Below are 17,998 nucleotides of genomic sequence, written 5' to 3'. Positions count from 1 at the left end.
GGTCCAATTTCCTGTACAGGAAACCCAAAACAACTCAAAATGTGATGAAGGTAAAGGGAAATATCTTCGCCCACCCACATTGCCCAGAGTATTTCCACACTGCTTAAGATTCTCTGAAAACAGCAAAACACTGAACTTCCAGACAAAACGTATTTTCATTTCCAATAAAAACACGTGAGTTTTCCATTCAAAGCATATCAATTTTTCAAGCCATACTATCTATTAAAAAACAATAAGCATTGGTTTTCTGTCTGTTATTGGATTTCTTAGCCCTGGTAAATTTAAGTGGCCTAAAAAAACCTCCTGCTACTGTTACAGAAAAAAAGTGCAATTGCCTAAGCGGTCATAGTAAGAGGTATCCAGTTCCATTAAACTAATCCAATTAATTTAATCACAATAAGAAGAAAACAATGAAGAAGTTGATGAAACTCCTCTTTAAGCCCTGGAAAGCCCTACTTCCTCCATTTCTTGAAACGTACAAGATGTAGGAGGAATCTTTAAGCTGGCACTGCTCCATTTCAAGATGGAAATCATATTGCTGCAGTGCAGAACAGCAAAAGCGTTCCAGAAAAAATTCAGAGAATAAGTGATTAGAGAAAGGCCAGATGTATTCTTCTCATATCATGACAACAGCCTGACTTCACTTCAAAAAGTAAAATAATAAGATATTTTAAACAACAATTGCTAAATGTTTGTAAGTCAGCAAGTCTGAGTAAGTAATGATTGAAAATTGAACAGAAACTAACAAAGCTCTATGGACCAGCAATACAATTGCAATGAATTTCAGACTGCTAGGCAAGATTTCAGAGGACTGAGGGGAGGGAAAATCTAATACAGTTTCAGCTTTTCAGAAGATAGGAAGATGGATCTGAATGAACATAGACTGCAGAACATCGAGAAAACATTAGAATAACCTGTAATTTTTGATTAAGCAGGTATAAAGCAAAAATAACTGAAATTAATGAAGCTTAAAAGAAATAGAACTGGTCAAATAAAATTGAGACCTTACTCTGATTAAATGGAATTGGAAACTGATGGGAGGACAAAAACAAGGATATATTTATACCTCAGATGGGTATTTGAGATGTGCTATGTGACACACTCTGATGCCAGAATTATATGAAATTAACTGGATGGTGTGAAATGTATTACAACTACGGTCCCTTAATTGTATATGGTAATCTGTCAAACACTGCCTTCTTCCGCTGAAACAAAAACAGCCTAAAATTTGTTCCTGACTACATTATTTAATATTATTTTAAATTGAAATACAACCTAGAATTATTTATAACTAAAGATGAAACAGTTTAGGAGGAGGGAAGAAGTTAGTAATATACGAGACTGGTGACTTAAAATCAGTTTGGCCTGCTTTCTGGATGCAAAGTGAATTCAAACGACTATGGAAATATACTTAAGGGACAGGAGGTCACCAGCCTTAGCAGGTCCACAGAAGATTTAGACTTCAGACCATAGGTGCTACTAAAATGAGAGATAGTAGCAGTAGGGAAAGTTGATATGGCAGAACTCTTTGCAATTCTGTTATGCTTTAAGTGCTCCACTTAAAAATGCATTTAAATAATTTTAAGGGATATGAAGAAGAGCGCCAGAGATGAACAAAGGATGGAAAAAAATTGAGAGCTTAAACAGTTACTTGAACAACGCAAGCTGAGGAATGACTTGTTCGGTTTATAAATACCTATAGTGAAAAGAGCAATAACACAGCATGCATTGCAGTTTAGCAGACAAAAGGTAAAAGTTCTGACAGCTGGATACTGAAAGATGACATTCAAGATAAAAGGCACATTTTTAACAGTAAGTAATTACCTCGTGAACAACTTGGGTGGATTCTTCATTGTGAAGAGCTTTCAAATGAGGGCTGGATTCTTCTTTTAAAGATGCACATTAGTTCAAACAAGAATTTGAGGAAGTCTTGGAAACTGCACTCCACAATAGAGGAGGCCAAAACACTGTTTCCTTCTGTCTTCTGAGTCAGACTAGAGGAATTTACACTTGAGCAGTTAAATTTGTCTCACGGACAGAAATCCTATGCATTTTGGACACTTTGCAACACATGCTACAGTTGAGAATTGTATGGCTACACTGTATAGCTGCCTGCAAGGAATTAACACACAGATAAAGGAAGAGTGTAAAACTGTGTAGGCAGGAGCACCTATTTCTGTCCCAGGAATAGAGAGAAAAAAAAAGCAGTAACAGCAAGCTACAGCCTAGCGCATGCCTGAAATTTTGCATTTTGAGACTCCTCTGCTCAAGTCTGCTGGGGACTCTGCTCCTTTCAGACTTTTGTGTTATCAGAAAGATAAAGAAGCAAGTCTTGTCCTCAGTGAAATAAAGGTGAGCAGGCCTAATATCCTGTAGATAGACTTCACAGTGTAAAATCAAGCCAGAAGAGATGGAAACACAGTGTTGGTGAAAAAATCTACTGCTTTACTTGTACCTATACCTGTTAGGAGAACAAGGGCTGCAAACAGTGAGTTTGCACTCTCAGTGAATAAAAAGACCTCCATTGATGGCACTCCCCTTTGGATGTAAAGCAATATGGTTCAAGCCATTGTTCTGCCTAGTTCAAAGGGAATACTTGTAGCAGAATCTCCTGCACCTTACTTTATGACAGTATCTCAAGCCATGACATTGCTGGGTGTTTTGGGAATGACTGCCTACTTCTTGCTTTAAGTTTGATCTTTGAAGAAAAGACAACCACATTTTGAAAAACATGTTTTATTGAAAATCTGGGATACAGATTTAGTTGATGAGCATTCTCCTCCAAGAGAAGGACTCAATTTTTTCACCCAACAAACTATCCATACCCTTCACAATTCAGACCTTATGTGTATCTGGCTGGCAGATTGAGCTAGTGTAGAAGTTTGCCCTGCACAGACGGTGAGTATAATGTACAGTCATCACATGGAAGTAACAGCTAAGAAACTGAAAAATTCTTCCAAGTTTTCATGACAAATCTATGGCAATGGTCACGCACTGCAATATATTTTTGAAGTTCTGTACAGGCCACTCTGAGTCAGGCTCCTCCCAGAAATCCTTTAATTCATATACACTGTTAAAGCTCACATGTCACTCTTCAGTAAGAAATCATAGTATCACTTTTGGATCTGCACTTTCCCACACAGGGAACATGGTCTTATGGAAATAAGTAAAGCATGATTGGGACTCAAGGACTTGGCAGCTCAACAGTACTAGACCAAGCCATATATTTTTCAACTACATACTTTATTTGATTTGTATTTCACAGTCTATTTCTGTAAAGATGTAACAAAAAGGTCATGTTTTATAACAGGGCTCTTAGGCTACTGTATTCAAAGCTGACAATGAACCTGAAAGGTACAGAAAATGTTTACATTCCAACTAGAGCAGTAGAACTTCAAAAATACGTAGCAAAAGTAATAAAAAATACCAATGTTTATTTAACCTCAATAGAAAAACAGTAGTTTGTCTGAGCCATGAATATACCCTGCTTGCTAATTGTCAACAGGAACTGAAGTCCCAGCAGACCATCTCACCGACTTTTTAGACTGGGACACGTGTTTTAGACTGACTTGTCTTGCCACTTTTAAAATAATTAAAAAAAAAAAACCCTCTAAGTTTACTGCTTGCATGTTTCCAATTAAAGAGGCTAATGTTTCTGCTCATCTCCACTGGACCACTTCCAGACCCCTGCCCAGAATCAACATCTATTCTTGTCTTAATACAGTCAACTAATTTTCTTCAAAAGAGCACCAGAGCTATACTGTTTTATTAAATTGCAGCCAAGAAAGGAAAGTCCTTATTATTTAAAGCTTTACTAGGGCTTCTTGGAATAAAGGCAGCTAAGAGAAACTGAACAGAAAGATATCTGACAATGTATCTGTTATTAGGGCCTTCAAAACCCTTTATGTTAACCGCAAATCTTGAAGCAAAATTTGTCTAGGGATGCAGTTCCTATGGGGCCCCGGCTCTACCTATCTAGAGTTCTAGAGTGATTTTTCTAGTTCAGCAAAAACTGTTTAAATCTGGACTGATGCCCAGTAGATTTCTAACCAGCTACTGGACATGATTCCAGATTCATCAAATACATACTTATACAAATTAACCATCTGAAATGCCTATCAGCTGTAAGCATACACTTCAGCTCACTCTTGGTGCTGTCAGGAAAAAATGTATGTGGTGCCGAGAGGACTATGAGTGAGTTTTAGCAGCTAGGGGCTCCCTAAGTCAAAGTGCCCTGCAAGGCCAGGTTTTTCCATTCCCTTTACTCCAACAGAGCAACAGAAATAGGAAGGAGATCAAACAGTAAAAAAAAACTTCTTTACAGTAAGGGTGGTCAAACAGTTGAACAGGTTTCCTAGAGGAAATCTCTACAAGGGGGATGATACCCCATGCTTGAAATATTAGAAAAGACATTTGGATAATGCCCTCATTAACATGCTTTAGCTTTGAGTTAACCCTGAAGCAGTTAGGCAGTTTGATTCGATGATCTTTGAAGGTCCCTTCGAAGTAATAACATAAAATTATTTAAGAGGTTACTGGTGTACTCACTCATCATAAACAGCTGGAATTCAACTTTTTTTCTTACCTCCTTTCATCTCTAGGGGAAACCCGAATCCACCATTATGTTTTCTAGGAAGACAATCACTTCCTATTAACACATTTTGAACTTCCTATTCCTCTCTATAATTGATAGACAGAATAAGAATGCTAAGAAAAATAGAAAAGATATCCTGTGCACTTTCCCACACCGCACCTCTAAGCCTATTAAAGGTATCAGATCAATGGAGCTGCCTCTTGCTCCTTCCTCTAAGAAGCTCTTATCCTCTGGGATTCTTACACAAATGGCACAAGGCCCCACCATATCTACCCACCCAACAATTGTCATTTAATGCACATGTATACATATAGTTCTAGAAGAGCTAGTTACATCCTACATTGTTACACTATATTATACTGCTTTCCTGCCTTCTGGTTTCTCTGGTTGAATTTTGATATTGCTGTGCTGCAATTAGGAGATATCCTATTACGCATAATTATAGTGAAAACACAACACAGTCTTCAAAAATTTGTATCTTAATATATTCCCATGTACCGTGCTACAGGAGTAGCAGCACAGCAGTTCAACAGGAGAACAGGATGAACAATGAAACACACTGCTATTAGTTTGTTACAGCTCATAAAGGGCTTTATGGGGAATCCTGCCACAAAATTCATCTCTAGGCCTCTGGCTAGGGAAAACGTGACTCCCATTTCTCCTCCACATGAGACATCTACAGCATTTCTTTACATCGTTTTTGCCTAAAAAGGGGGAAACCCCAAATTAGAGGGAAATACCTTGCATCTTTTCTACTGAGTGTATTTTAGGAAGTTTACAACAGCATTCTCCAGTCTTCTCTAATCTTAATTCCCAAAGGCATCAGAAAATGAAGGGGTCTAACCACAAACTAGCAGGAGTTCTACTATAATTTCAACTACCTCTTTTAAGAATATGAAATGAAATGATCAGAGCATCAAAATACCCAGTAATCTATATGGCACAATTTTTGGAAAGCATTTTCAAGTGGAAATGAACACACTATAAGCAATCCAGATTTCTTATCCTTCATAGGTAGAGACATTCTTAGTTCTTTTACACAGCCTGTCTCTGGTAAAAAGCAAACAAACAGACCCTTTTTATTGAAGGGACTGACAAGTGTCTAGATAAACTGACGTCTGTAGAATAGCTTTTGCAACTGACAACTGCAGATGTCTGCTAATAACACTGCATGAGACGTTAGGCCTTAAGTACATTTAATGTCAAGAGGGCTAGGGATGAGATACATTTACATGGACGAAAATGGTTTTGTTTAACTCCAAACTCAAGCAGATAAAACTTCTAGCAAGATTTTCCAAGTTGACATCTTTTTACTTAGTTATTTTTAAATACACATATTCACTCAATTTCTCTCAATAACAAAAAAAAGGAGGGAAGGGAGATGGGAGGACTTGTTTTACCATGGACCATTATGCCCCTTCTACTCTCACTTCTCTCCTTTTTTTCATTCTTAGCAGTTGATTTCATAGATTCAAAGAATTGTAGGGGCTAGAAGGGACCTCTAGAGATCATCTAGACCAACCCTCCTGCCGAAGCAAGCTCCCTAGACCAGGTTCCACAGGTAGGCATCCAGGCAGGTCTTAAATGTTTCCAGAGAAGGCGGCTTCAGTCTCTCTAAGCAGCCCGTTCCGGTGCTCCATCACTTCACCCTTACCATGAAGAAGTTTTTATGCACATTTGTGTGTAACTTCCTAAGCTTCAGCTTGTGGCCATTCCCCCTTTTCCTGTCATCACTGCTGCAAAGAGTCTGGCCTTGTCCCTTTGCCTCCTGCACCTTAGATATTTATGGACATTGATCAAATCCCCTCTCAGCCTTCTTTTTTCAAGTCTGAACAGACATAGGTCTCTTAGCCTTTCCTCATAAGAGAGGTGCTTCAGGCACTCTGTCATTTTAGTGGCCCTTTGCTGGACTCTTTTCAACAGTCTTTTCTGTACTGGGGTGCCCAGAACTGGATACAGTACTTCAGATGAGGCCTCACTAGGGCAGAGTAAAGGGGGAAGATCACCTCCCTTGACCTGCTGGCCACAATCCTTTTAAGGCATCCAAGGATACCATTAGCATTCTTGGCCACTAGGGCACACTGCAGAGTCCCAGGTCCCTTTCTGCAGAGCTCCTCTCCAGCAGGTCCCCAGCCTGTACTGGTGCATGTGGTTATTCCTCCCTAGGTGCAAGGCTCTACACTTGTTCTTGTTAAACCTAATCCGGTTCCTCTCTGCCCAACTCTTCAGCCTGCCCAAGTTTCGCTGAATGGCAGCACAGCCTTCTGGTGTGCTTCCTCCCAGCTTCATCCCAGCAAGTTGCTATCATCAGCAAACTTGCTGAGCATGGACACTATCCCCTCATCAAGGTCATTGATGAAGATGCTGAACAAGATCAGAACAATTTCACAGCAAAAGAAAAAAAAAAAAGCAGTTTAGCCTTATAAACGAAAGATATACGGATAAAACAACAATTAACTAGTCTTGCCAAATTAACCCTGGTGAACAAGCATCTTCCTTGCACCATGTTTAAAAACGCCTCTGCATTCTACCAAGAAAATCCAAAGCCACTTGCCCCGTACACTTTTTAGTCAGTAATGGGTAGTGCAAATAAATACAGCTTTGAAATAAACACTTCCAGTGCAAGCCTTGCAATTCTCATTCATTCATCTTTACAATCAAAATCCAACTTATACTCAACAAAATCAAGTCACCAGGCTCCTAAGACTCTTCTCACTTTGGTCAAAGATTGCAATAAATAGAGAATGTTGCTTCACCACAAGCAGATCTTCACTAATTCAAAACAATTGTAACCCCAAAAGCAAGACTCTCCATCAACAGTCAGCAACAGTCTGATACCACCCCACTAAACTAAACTTCTCCTCATACCAACTCCCTTCATCTACTTGCAACTGGTGATAGCCCAATACTGGGGACTGTTTTGCTGTGCCACTCTCAGAACTGACAATCTGAAGATGGGAATAGGAAGAGACTTGCTTGTAGAATTCTGCAAATGACTGTCTTCTCACAGCAAGAATGGGAGCATGCCAGCAGAGCACATCCAAGCTTCCAAAGTCCAAGAAAGTATAGAGTTAGCATGGAGTTCAAGGTCATACTAGAGTAGCGAGTACTCATCTTGTCAAGATCCCACTGTGCTGTTCCAGTCCCAGACCCACAGCTGGCTGTAAAGACAAGTTGTAAATGGCATGCCACCTTGCACATCTTGGACTCAGAACGTTCAAGTAAAAGCTTGAGACAGGAAACAGGAGGCACAGGAATAACTCAACATCTATGTACCATTTTACTACATGTTTGGATAAGTGGAGTCTTCAAGGTTGCTATTAGCTTTATCTGAACCTGTTAGAGATGCTTCTAACTCTGCCCATGACTGTGGAGCATTGTTCTTTATTGCCTCTATGAAAAGCTGTGTTTGGTGCTTCAGCCTGTCCAGCTCAGCTTGAGTCACCTGGTTCTGATGAATGAGCTCCTTGGTTTTTAAAGTGATCTCTAGCAATCCTGACCTGCGTAGCACAACGAGTGTGTTCTGAAAGCGTCTGCACTTACTTTGCTGTTGCAAAAGCAGCTCAGGGGTAGTGCAAGTCTCTTCTGATATCAGTGGCAGGCTCCATACCGCAGACTGCATTGTAGTTTGTGATGCACTCTCATTCTCATGAGGAGTGCACTTTGTTGTCTGTAGAGTTCCAAAAGGCAAGAGAGAAGCCAAACCTGGAACTTTTGGAGTGTCAGCAGAAACACGATGGAAACCAGGAAGAGTTGACACTTTTCCAGTTGTCATCAAACTTGAAGAACTTTGCTGGTTAGAATCCTGAGGAGCCTTAAAGCTAACTGGTAAATGGGCAAAAGGATTAGTAGACAAACCTGTGCTCCTTGATACAGGAGAAGTCTCCATTTTAGATGCTTCTGTGCAGAGTCGTTTATGGCAATTGGTTTCCTGACGTTCCTCTAGATCGAAGGAGTGATCTCTTTTGCAGGGCTGTGGTGCTATTTTGGGATAAGAGTTCAGGATGGGCAGGTAGTTATTAGTGGGATCATTTCTCTTTTTCCCAACAGGGTGAGGGTTAATGGGAGGTGGGATTGATGGGTGAAGAAATACCAGCTGTGGCTGAGCTGGAATCACTTCAAAGGATGGCTGGACAGTCCAAGACTGGAGCTGGGATGAACTCCCCTGAGAAGCATAAATGGGGAAAAACAATTCTTACAGCAGTGCTATTGATAAGGATTAAAAAACCTTAAGCAAAACAGGTGAATTATGCCATTTCTTCGTAACTGATACATGCTACACAATATAACATATTGTGAGCAGCTTATTATCAAATTTGTTCTTCTCTTCTCTGACAACAGAACGTTAACACTAGAATCAAAGCTGAAAATCATACATAGAGAATATATTTAAAAACAGTTCAATTTATACACACTCTCCCTAATAAGAATTACAGTGCATGCATGTATCACACAATGCTAGTGTAAAATTATTACTGCACTTGAGGCTAAACAAGAAGTACACAGAAAATTCGAAAAATAAACTTGAAAAATTCTGGTTATGAAATATTCCAGAAGAGTCGAAGACAGCACAGATATTTCAGGAGCAATTCAGACTCCCTCTTTGTTGAAATGCAGCAACTCCAATTCTGTCATTTCTATTCTCACAGCAAGCTTTTGAAATGGTTATTTACACAGACATTACTTAACGTAGCTGCTCAGTAAGTCTTGCAATCATAAATACAATAAACGGTTGCAATAAATTCAAAACCATGAAGTTGAAAAAGAAGAAAAAATACCGACTATCAATCATTTCAAGGAAAACTGCCTGTTCTAAGCCTCAAACAGTTTAATTCCACCTCTTTGGTGAAATCCTGCGCAATGCCTTAAAAGCATTATATGCCAAGAAAAGTGTTCAAGTTTTTATGTCCTTCCACAAATCATATTCTGCAATATAGGTAGGGTAATACATCAATTTTTACAAGACATTACCTTTTCTTTCACAAATACACTACTAGGGAACTTCACGAGATCTCCTGTCCAGAAAGCACATCTGCTTTCTCTTGACATATCAAGTGCTCTGGTAAAAAATAGTATTTCTTTCAGGAAAAAAAAAAAAAACAACAACCAAACAACCTTCACTTCTTCTAATACAATATACTCTGCTGTTTCTCCAATTTCTATAGTCCACTACTTGGAATGTTACTGCAGGCCTGCTGAGGGCACTAGTTTTAGAAGCACTACAATATTTCATTCTTTTTTGTACTGTTCTGACTCATCTGAAATCCAACCTCTTTTCTCCAGCCTCAGAACATTTAAACTGGCAAATGCTAACATGTGTTGCTGAAGTCCACTCCTGTCAGCAGAGGACTTAACTTGACAAAGGTGGACATATCCACTGATTCAGATATTGAGACTTGGCTATGAGATTCAATTACCAACTCTGACACTGAGTTCAGTGGGCAAGAAGCCCTGTAGTAGTTAACATTAGTTCCTTATTTCACAGACAAAAGAACACATTCAAAAGAAAGGTACTCAGACAAATTAAGAGTGGGGAGGTATATACATACCATGGCTATATAAACATTAGACACAACACGAAACCTTAAGAGCAAGGCTTTGGAGTCAGAAATTGTAATTTGTGCAGTACTCAGCATACTGGAGCCCCAAATTCATTGAGGCCTAAAGAGCTGTGATAATAGTCTATCATGCTCTTGTTTTTATCCCCTACTCCCATCTCCACTATACACTTTCTTGTCCTTTCCACTCTCATTGTGTTCTGCTCTTATTCTCATACCCAAAAATCTCATTTTTAGTAGAGAAGGAGACATTTAATTTTACAAATTCTGCAGTCAATTTTTTAACGAAAGATAACATTCTTCAGATACCAGTGTTACTCACCTAAAAAGCCTTCTCACCTATTACGATCTCCTACAAATTTTACCTCAGCACTACTGTATTCCAGAGAATTAATTCCTGCTTTATTTTTTTTAGTAACATAGTTAGCAGTTTGCACTCTGAAATAAGGACAGCAGACAAACATCACTAAGCAGAAACACAGTGGTTCTAAGACAGAAAGTGATGCTGACTGAGACTGAAACAGATAAACCGTGGTAACTGGGGATACTGCATTATTATTATTTTGGTCCAGGGAGCCTAACTGAGAATTGTGTTGAAAAGAGCACATTAATAAGATGACCAGCATGACTACCTGAGGTAACAAGACTCTGTGGAAAGAGCTAGAAAGACAATCCATCATTCTGACCTTGTCTTGCTGTTTTTACTCACTGAAATGAACATTTTCAATTTAAAATGACTGTCCTTATCCATAAATAATTAGATTTAAATGTTATGAACTGCTCCAATTAACTGAGTCTGGTAATTTTATCTACATCTTCCTCCCCATCTTTTTTTTCCTTTTGCTACACTATCAACATTCAAGTTATGTGTACTATATGGCTACTTCTCCTACCTATTTGTAACAAAATCAACATGCTCAATTTTTGAAACCCAGACCAACAGCTATCTTTTCCCTATTACAAGAGAACCCGGGCATTTGTGTTTTAAGTCATGTGTGTTCTGTCCACACATCTAAGAACATGGCTATAAAAAAAAAAAAGCTTCTTGTCAAGATAAAACACAATGCTCAGATCATGCGCCCCTACAAATGCATGACCTGTAAAATTACTGGTTACCCAAGGAATTGTCGGAGTCTCTGTCCCCAGAGGTGTTTCAGAAACATGTAGATGTGGCACTCAGAGACACACTTTAGTGGGCATGGTGGTGATGGATGGACAGTCGGACCAGATGATTTTGGAGGTCTTTTCCAACCTTAGTGATTCCTTGAAATATTAGAAACAACCCACCTCTATGCTGGCTCTGACACACAGTATTTAACAGATTTTGCTCCTTCTCAAAACAGATTCTGTAGAAAAGAATGAAGATCTATATTCTTTTTTCTTCACTCTCACTGTATTCTCATACATATTCTAATAATAAAAAAGGCTGAAGTACTTTTGCCTTCTTTAAAAACATGAGTAGAAGCAAGAAGCCTAATAGTATAGCAATACTTCACACTTCTAGCTTTTGCACCTTCTGTCACAATAGAGACCTTTTCAATGTCACACAGAAGTGCTAGAGGAATAACACATAATATGATATTGGAAGATACAAACATGGAATGCAATTGTTGCGACTTGAGACATGCTATGTAATTAAGAAAAAAGCTGTTCAAATAAATATACTGAAACTAATTTTAGATACAGATTTAATTTGTTCATTTATAATTTTCTAGATGAAGGCTTCATATTGCATATAAAGCACTTCTAGAATCTAAGAAGTGGAAAGTGAAAGCAATCATCCTTTGTCTAAACTGAACAAAAAAGAAATCATCAGCTTTTGAATGGAAAATTACTTATTTTGGTTTGACCTTTGGTGCCATTTGAATAACATTATAAAGATCTATTTTTTGCAGATCCCTTTGAGACAAAGAGCAGATGCAATGCAGCTTCTGTATTTCATCTTTTTCCCCCTTCGCAGTTTTAGCTGCTCCTCCAAAAGAGAGGTTGTTACTAACAAAACTTTACAAATTACTGCTTACTTTCTGAACTGCAACAACTTCATACAATCCTTTGTGAAAGGAAAATAGTTTAAACATTTTTCTGCAGAATTTTCCGATATATTATTTTTTCCTTACCTGCTTTACTAGAACATTTTTCATTACAACCATAGGAGAAAGTGCAGGAAAGGAGCTGCTCGTGGTCACAGGGCAAGGCCAAGGCCCATCCTCTGCATTCCAACACAATGCATTCAGGACATCCTCAGAGTCAGTATGCTCCATAGCACTTAGGCACTCTGAACTGCCATCTGCCAAATGTAGAATTCAGCTGTTAGTAGTTTCACATGTAGCATGCTTACTGTTTCCTTTCTGTTCTACTATTCTGTTCCCTTTCAATCAAGCCATAGTGAATAATAAAGTTCAATTCTGCAATACCAATAAAATTAGATTTTTTGTGACAGCTGTTAAATGACCTTTATTTATTAAAAGACTCCGTATTTCACGATAGTTCTGATGCAGATACTGTCTCCACGAAAATCTATTTATTTTTGTTCATCTGTATTTAGTCTCCAAGGGATGACATGCTACCACAAAGTCAGCTCTGAAGACTTTTACACAAAAGAGCTAGCAGATTCAGGTCCGTGCTGCAGTTTTTTGCATTTTTAAATCTGCTATCTACAAACCCAGTGTGCACAGTACCTCCCACAAAAACAGTTTTAACTTTTAAAGGGAATCTTTGTATGGTTTTGTTGATTATTAAAACAGAACATACTGTCTACATTTTGCTAATGTTACAAAAATGACTGTTTTATCAGGCTCTAATGACAATCCAGTCAAACTGCAAGACATTACATGACATAATCCAATAGTTCATTGATCACTGCAAAGAACAAAAGTTAATCCTTCCATTCCCACTTCTAGACTCTGAAGAATAAAGCATTCCTCCATTCAGTTCTTTGTTAGGCACATTTGTATATTCCCATGCCACTGAAATTCACAGGATGAGCTACGCAATGCTCCACTCCAAAAATACTGATAGTAGGATTATTTTTTAACCTGCCTTAGATATAAAGACCCTACCATGTAATCAGACACAAACTGCAAAGAGTTGGAGTCAGCTTCATCCAACATCACCAGCAGTCTGAAAACAGGAAGAAAAAAAAACCAAATAGCACAGCCTTTCTAAACCTGAGTATCCGGAGTCCTTGTCAGATTCAGTTGCTGCCATGCTGAAGTGATGGTTCAAGCTCTTCATTTCCATCAGTTTGCCCAATATTTTCTTGAGGGTGTCAATACATCACTATTTTGTCTCCATGCTTCCACAGTGCTGGTGGCTGTCTTCAACACCTCTTCCATTGAGGAACTATAAAAACCGTTAAAAAACAAAACAGAGACTCCTCTGAATCTAACAAAAGATCCAACAGTATAAGTCAAAAGCGGCTATGCACATCCTTGCAGAAATCTTATCAAAGTTTTGAGGCATCTGTTAAGCAATCTGTAGAATTCTATTAAATTTCCAGCTTCACATTTGCTGTTTATCACAGATTTAGGTTAGCAAAGACTTGTCAGTAAAACCACAGCTTATTCCCTGCAAAACACTCTGAACTATATTCATATTTAATAACACATTAGAGAACAGAAAACAGGCCACAATTCTTTGCATCACATTACTTTGTAGAACTTTTGGGACTCAAGCCTTCCACCCGCCTCAGGCTAATTTCTTAAGTTTCAAGGAAGTTCCCACAGTCTGATCTTTCAGTTCCTTGTACCAACTACAAGGGAATGGTACCACAGTAGATGTGGCTGTTGGGTCCTTTAGAGTAGCTTAAAACATGTTGAAAAATCTAAGGCGTAGAAATAAAGAAATTAATTAATTAATACAGTACAGTTTTTTGTTGTTCTTGTTGAATGTGACTGCTCTTTTAAAACACACTATTGCTGTGAACACTGCCAGTGAATAAATCTAAGAGGATTCAGAAGTACTACAGACATGGGTTTGGCGGAAGGGGCAGATGACCATATCTTGTTCAGCTCTTTCCTTCAGTAGCTTGGCAAGTAAAGTACAGAGCACAGGTCTGCCAATCTTACTGTATTACCTGAAGTAGAATCGTTCCATAGGCAAAATCACTGGTGCATGGTAGGTTCATTTTGGGAGCACAGTACATATTTCTAACCATGCTAAGAATTCTGACAGATGAGGCAATCTCACAATTTTTGTACCCACAAATGTTAGTAAATAGAATCATAGAATCATTAAGGCTGGAAAAGACCACTAAGACCATCTAGTCCCCATCAAGTCCAACCATCCTCCCATCAGCACCACGCCCACCAAACCACGTCCCTGTAGATGAATGTAATTTCTTGAACTGGCAAAAATGCAATGCTCAGCTCTACTGGATGGCCCTGAAGTTCAGCACCATGGTTAACCAAGATAAAATAGCAGATATATAGTGTACAGTCGTTATCTGCAATTAAATCAAGGCTCCTCTGAGTGAAGTAGAATAGTCACTTATCTCTTTCTACACTGCCAGTAAATTAATCAGAGACTTTCAGGGGTAGCTCAAATGACTCAAAGAATGAAATGTAAATAGACAACTAACATATTAGAGCCACTTCTCTAACTACAAAGGCAAAACAAGCTAAAAGCTATTCATAAACAATTTTTTCCCAAGAATTAAAGTTGCCCATGTTACATCTCTCTTCCAAACAGCTATTCTAAGAGCTGGATTGCAAATAAGTCAGCCATGCTGGGTGAAGCCCACACAACAAACAGCTGAATCTGCAAAGCTGTGGCTTTGTTAGAACAGTTGTTTCACTCTCTGAGTGAAGCAAGTCTTGTGATTAGACAACACAAAGGCACAACACATACTATACCTGCAAGTCACTCCTAGTGGAGATGTGGCCTTAGAAATGCCTCCCCATACCCTTTCTGAATGAATATTCTGAAAGGCTGAAACTAGAAGTGACATATCAGAGAAATGTAGTTACATGATGGCCTCCCGTGACATGTACTCATAACAACCTTCCTATGCTTCCTAAGGGTAGGCAGGCTTTTGTAGATCAAAAAACAGTTTCTCCTTTTATAAAAGGTAGCAGAGACTTTGGCTAACAGAAAGCTGACAGGATGAAACACAGAAATTGACCAATACTATTCATAAAGATTGCCTATAAAGCAACCCTTTCAAGCTGCATCTCATGTTACAGCTGTATATTTAAATTAAAATTACAGAAACTTTGAACTTCACACAACAGACAGAGCAGGAGCCCATTAACAACACTAACTAGTGACATCTACCTCAACTAACACTGCAACATACATATTCTGAAATAATCTACCCCCAAAAGTAAGTTTCTTCTTAAGGTCCTTACGCTTGATGGTTAGAATTGTGCTTCAAATTCTTAAGCCTTAGCACCTCCATTAATGAATACTGTACGTCAGATAACAGTGCTGAGATGCTAGAGTGGCTGCCTGTAAAGGTAGAAGAATGTTCAACAGAAGAAAACTTAGTCACTAGCCTTTTGCCTCATTTTTACTTCTGTCTTAGTCACACCTGCTGACCTGCTAACAGATATGGAGCTGTCAGAACTATGGAAAAGCAGCCTCGGTGCTATCCCTGCCCTGTGTCCCATTCATAGAATCACCTGATAGGTCTTATCAAGGAATCACAATCAGGAAATCCAGTAATTACTGGCATTTTAAACTGGTTATCAGTATGATATTTTAACTGGATTAATCTGTATGAATTTTAACCCCGCTTTGCTGTCACTACCAGAACAGCACGGCTGCCTGTTCGCAGCACGGACAAGTCTTAAATGAAGGAGCTGGATCCCAGCTTCTGTTACTTATCCTTCTCCGAAGCAGACGTTAGTTAAGAAAGCACTGCGTATGGATGCTAGTGCGAAGAAGAGCTAGAAATACGTGAAATACAAGCACCCGCCCCTTCCGTCAGCCAGGCACCCCGTGGGAACGGGCTCACGAGGCTCACAGAGCCCAGCTCCACACAGCACCATCCAAAATTCAAACCCTACGGCTGCGATCGCCATCCCAGCACTCCGCTCCGGGCCCTGGCGCCGTGACCCGCACGCAGCCCGCCCCACGCCCGACCGCTCCGCGGGACGGCACCTCACCCCGCCATCCAACCGGCGTCCCCGCAGGACGCAGCTCCAGGCCGGGTGCCACCAAGGGAAGCTTTGAGAGCCGCTGGCCCATCTTCCCTCACGGACACGACTGAGAGGCGCCCACCCGCAAGCGACGCTCGGCACGGCGGGCGCCGGGCCCCCAGCCCCGCTCCCGGGCTCCTCCTCACTCCCTGCCGCCCGCCTCTCCCGCGGGCAGGGCCGGGCCGGGCCGACCCGGAGCTCGGCGGGACGAGAGGCGCGGCGCAGCCCCTCCCCGCGGCGAGGCGGGGCCGGTCCTAGCCGAGATCGGGCCGCCCCGAGCACTGCGGCCACACCGCGCCCTCGGCGGTACCGCGCGCCGGGCCGCGACACCCCTCACCTGGCCGCCGGCCGCCTCGGCGCCACCCGCTCCGCGCGTGCGCGGCGCCGCCACCACGGAGCGCGAAGCTCCCTCGCCGGCTACACGGCCCGCCCCGGAAAGGGAAAGTGACCCGGCCGCTTCCCTCAGCGCTCATGCGCACGGCCGCCTGCTTGCGCCCTCTGTCGGGGGGGCGGGGGCGGTGCGCGTGCGTGGCCGTTAGGGCGGGAAGGGCGGAGGGGTGCCTCGTGGCGCCTTGTGGTGCCTTGTGGCGCCTCCTCGGGCGTTGAGGCGGGAATAACCTCGGTGTGAGCCGTGTTCGTGGGCCCTCAAGCACGGGTGGGGTCGGGCGTGGGGGAGTAAGCGGCTGTAGATGCACGGCGGTTGTGAGTACTCGTGGGGCTCGCCAGGGAAAAGGGCACGCCGAGGTGTCGCCTGAAAAAGCGCTCGGGAGGTCCGTCCGCCCCGCTGCTGTCAGAGAAGTGTCGGAAAAGAGAGTCTTCACACAAAAAGCATGAGTGGTTTTTGCTACACGCAGCAAGTATGCGAGTGGGTGAAGCTGCCCGGCCTGGACGCCTGAGAGGATCGGGCAGGAGATCAGAGCCGGGAATCCGGGGTGCTGCTAAAGGTCCCAAGTGCTGAGCTGAGCAGTATAATTCATCTAACCAACGGCAGCGTAGGCTTTTTAGTGCCTGTTGTGCTGTGAGGAAGAGATGCAGCGTATGCACAGCCACATAGCATAGAGGAAAGGTTCGGAACTGGAGTCTCAGGGAAAACACAGCAGATGAAAGAGCTGTCGCAAGCAGATGAGGAGTAAAGGATACTCTAATCCTTGGTTGGTAAACATGAAATAGTGGAAGGAATGTGTGTGTGGATTTGCTTTCCGTGAACTGCAGAAAGCTGAGGGCAAACGAGGAGGAGGAGGTGGATCTTCTACATCAGTGACTACAGCAAGAATAGATGTTTTATTTCTCTAAACGCTGCCAGCACCCAGAAGTCTATCAGGATATTTTGCATTTGGAGATGAAAAGCAGTTTCATGAGAGAAAACAAAAAGGATGTGTGGAAGGGCTGAGCAACAACAGTGATTTCCCTGAATAGTAGTACATAAAAGAAATGCTTCCATTGTAATGGTGGTCTTGGTTAAAGAACCTGAAACACACTTATTAAAAAGATCTATGTGATCTAATAAGTTCCCGAATGGAAAAGAAAGGAATCTTTAGCCTCAGCCCTCTTTTGCAAATAACCTGTCATGTACAGAGCAAATCAAAATGTCTGGGGCTGTGTGAAATGACATTGTCATTTTGAAAATCTTACACAGAATGGGATTTCATTCCTACCAATTCAAAGTGCTGTGAAAGAACAGTAGTTACACGGACTGCTAGAACGCA

The 17,998-nt window shown here is 41.1% G+C and overlaps 1 protein-coding gene across 4 annotated transcripts; it reads right to left on the bottom strand.

Annotated features, from left to right (window-relative positions):
• Positions 1-1,931: 1,931 nt before the first annotated feature.
• On the bottom strand, positions 1,932-16,773 carry CIPC (CLOCK interacting pacemaker). Of its 4 annotated transcripts, none has more exons than XM_090141436.1 (5): positions 16,630-16,738; positions 15,006-15,087; positions 13,320-13,494; positions 12,270-12,439; positions 1,932-8,759 (listed from the first exon to the last, which is right to left on the bottom strand). In XM_090141436.1, the coding sequence occupies exons 3-5, from the start codon at positions 13,390-13,392 to the stop codon at positions 7,878-7,880; spliced, it is 1,125 nt and encodes a 374-aa protein (XP_089997562.1). In that variant the 5' UTR covers positions 13,393-13,494; positions 15,006-15,087; positions 16,630-16,738; the 3' UTR covers positions 1,932-7,877. The 4 variants fall into 4 exon arrangements, with proteins under 4 accessions (XP_089997562.1, XP_089997563.1, XP_031449026.1 ...); XM_090141437.1 differs by lacking the exon at positions 16,630-16,738 and adding an exon at positions 16,260-16,597; XM_031593166.2 differs by lacking the exons at positions 15,006-15,087; positions 16,630-16,738 and adding an exon at positions 16,260-16,597.
• Between the last annotated feature and the right edge of the window lie 1,225 nt (positions 16,774-17,998).

Source organism: Phasianus colchicus, chromosome 5, assembly GCF_987193195.1.
Source record: "Phasianus colchicus chromosome 5, bPhaCol1.hap1.1, whole genome shotgun sequence".
In the NCBI taxonomy this organism is placed as follows: domain Eukaryota; kingdom Metazoa; phylum Chordata; class Aves; order Galliformes; family Phasianidae; genus Phasianus; species Phasianus colchicus.
Note: the sequence above shows the minus strand (reverse complement) of the source record. Positions and strands in the feature narration are given on the sequence as shown.

Excerpts from the sequence above, each read along its gene's own strand:
- CIPC (XM_031593165.2), bottom strand. The coding sequence starts at position 13,392 with ATGGAAATGAAGAGCTTGAACCATCACTTCAGCATGGCAGCAACTGAA. Across the intron at positions 12,440-13,319 it reads CAAGGACTCCGGATACTCAG|ATGGCAGTTCAGAGTGCCTA; the intron begins GTTTAGAAAGGC and ends TACATTTGGCAG. Across the intron at positions 8,760-12,269 it reads AAAATGTTCTAGTAAAGCAG|GGGAGTTCATCCCAGCTCCA; the intron begins GTAAGGAAAAAA and ends TATGCTTCTCAG.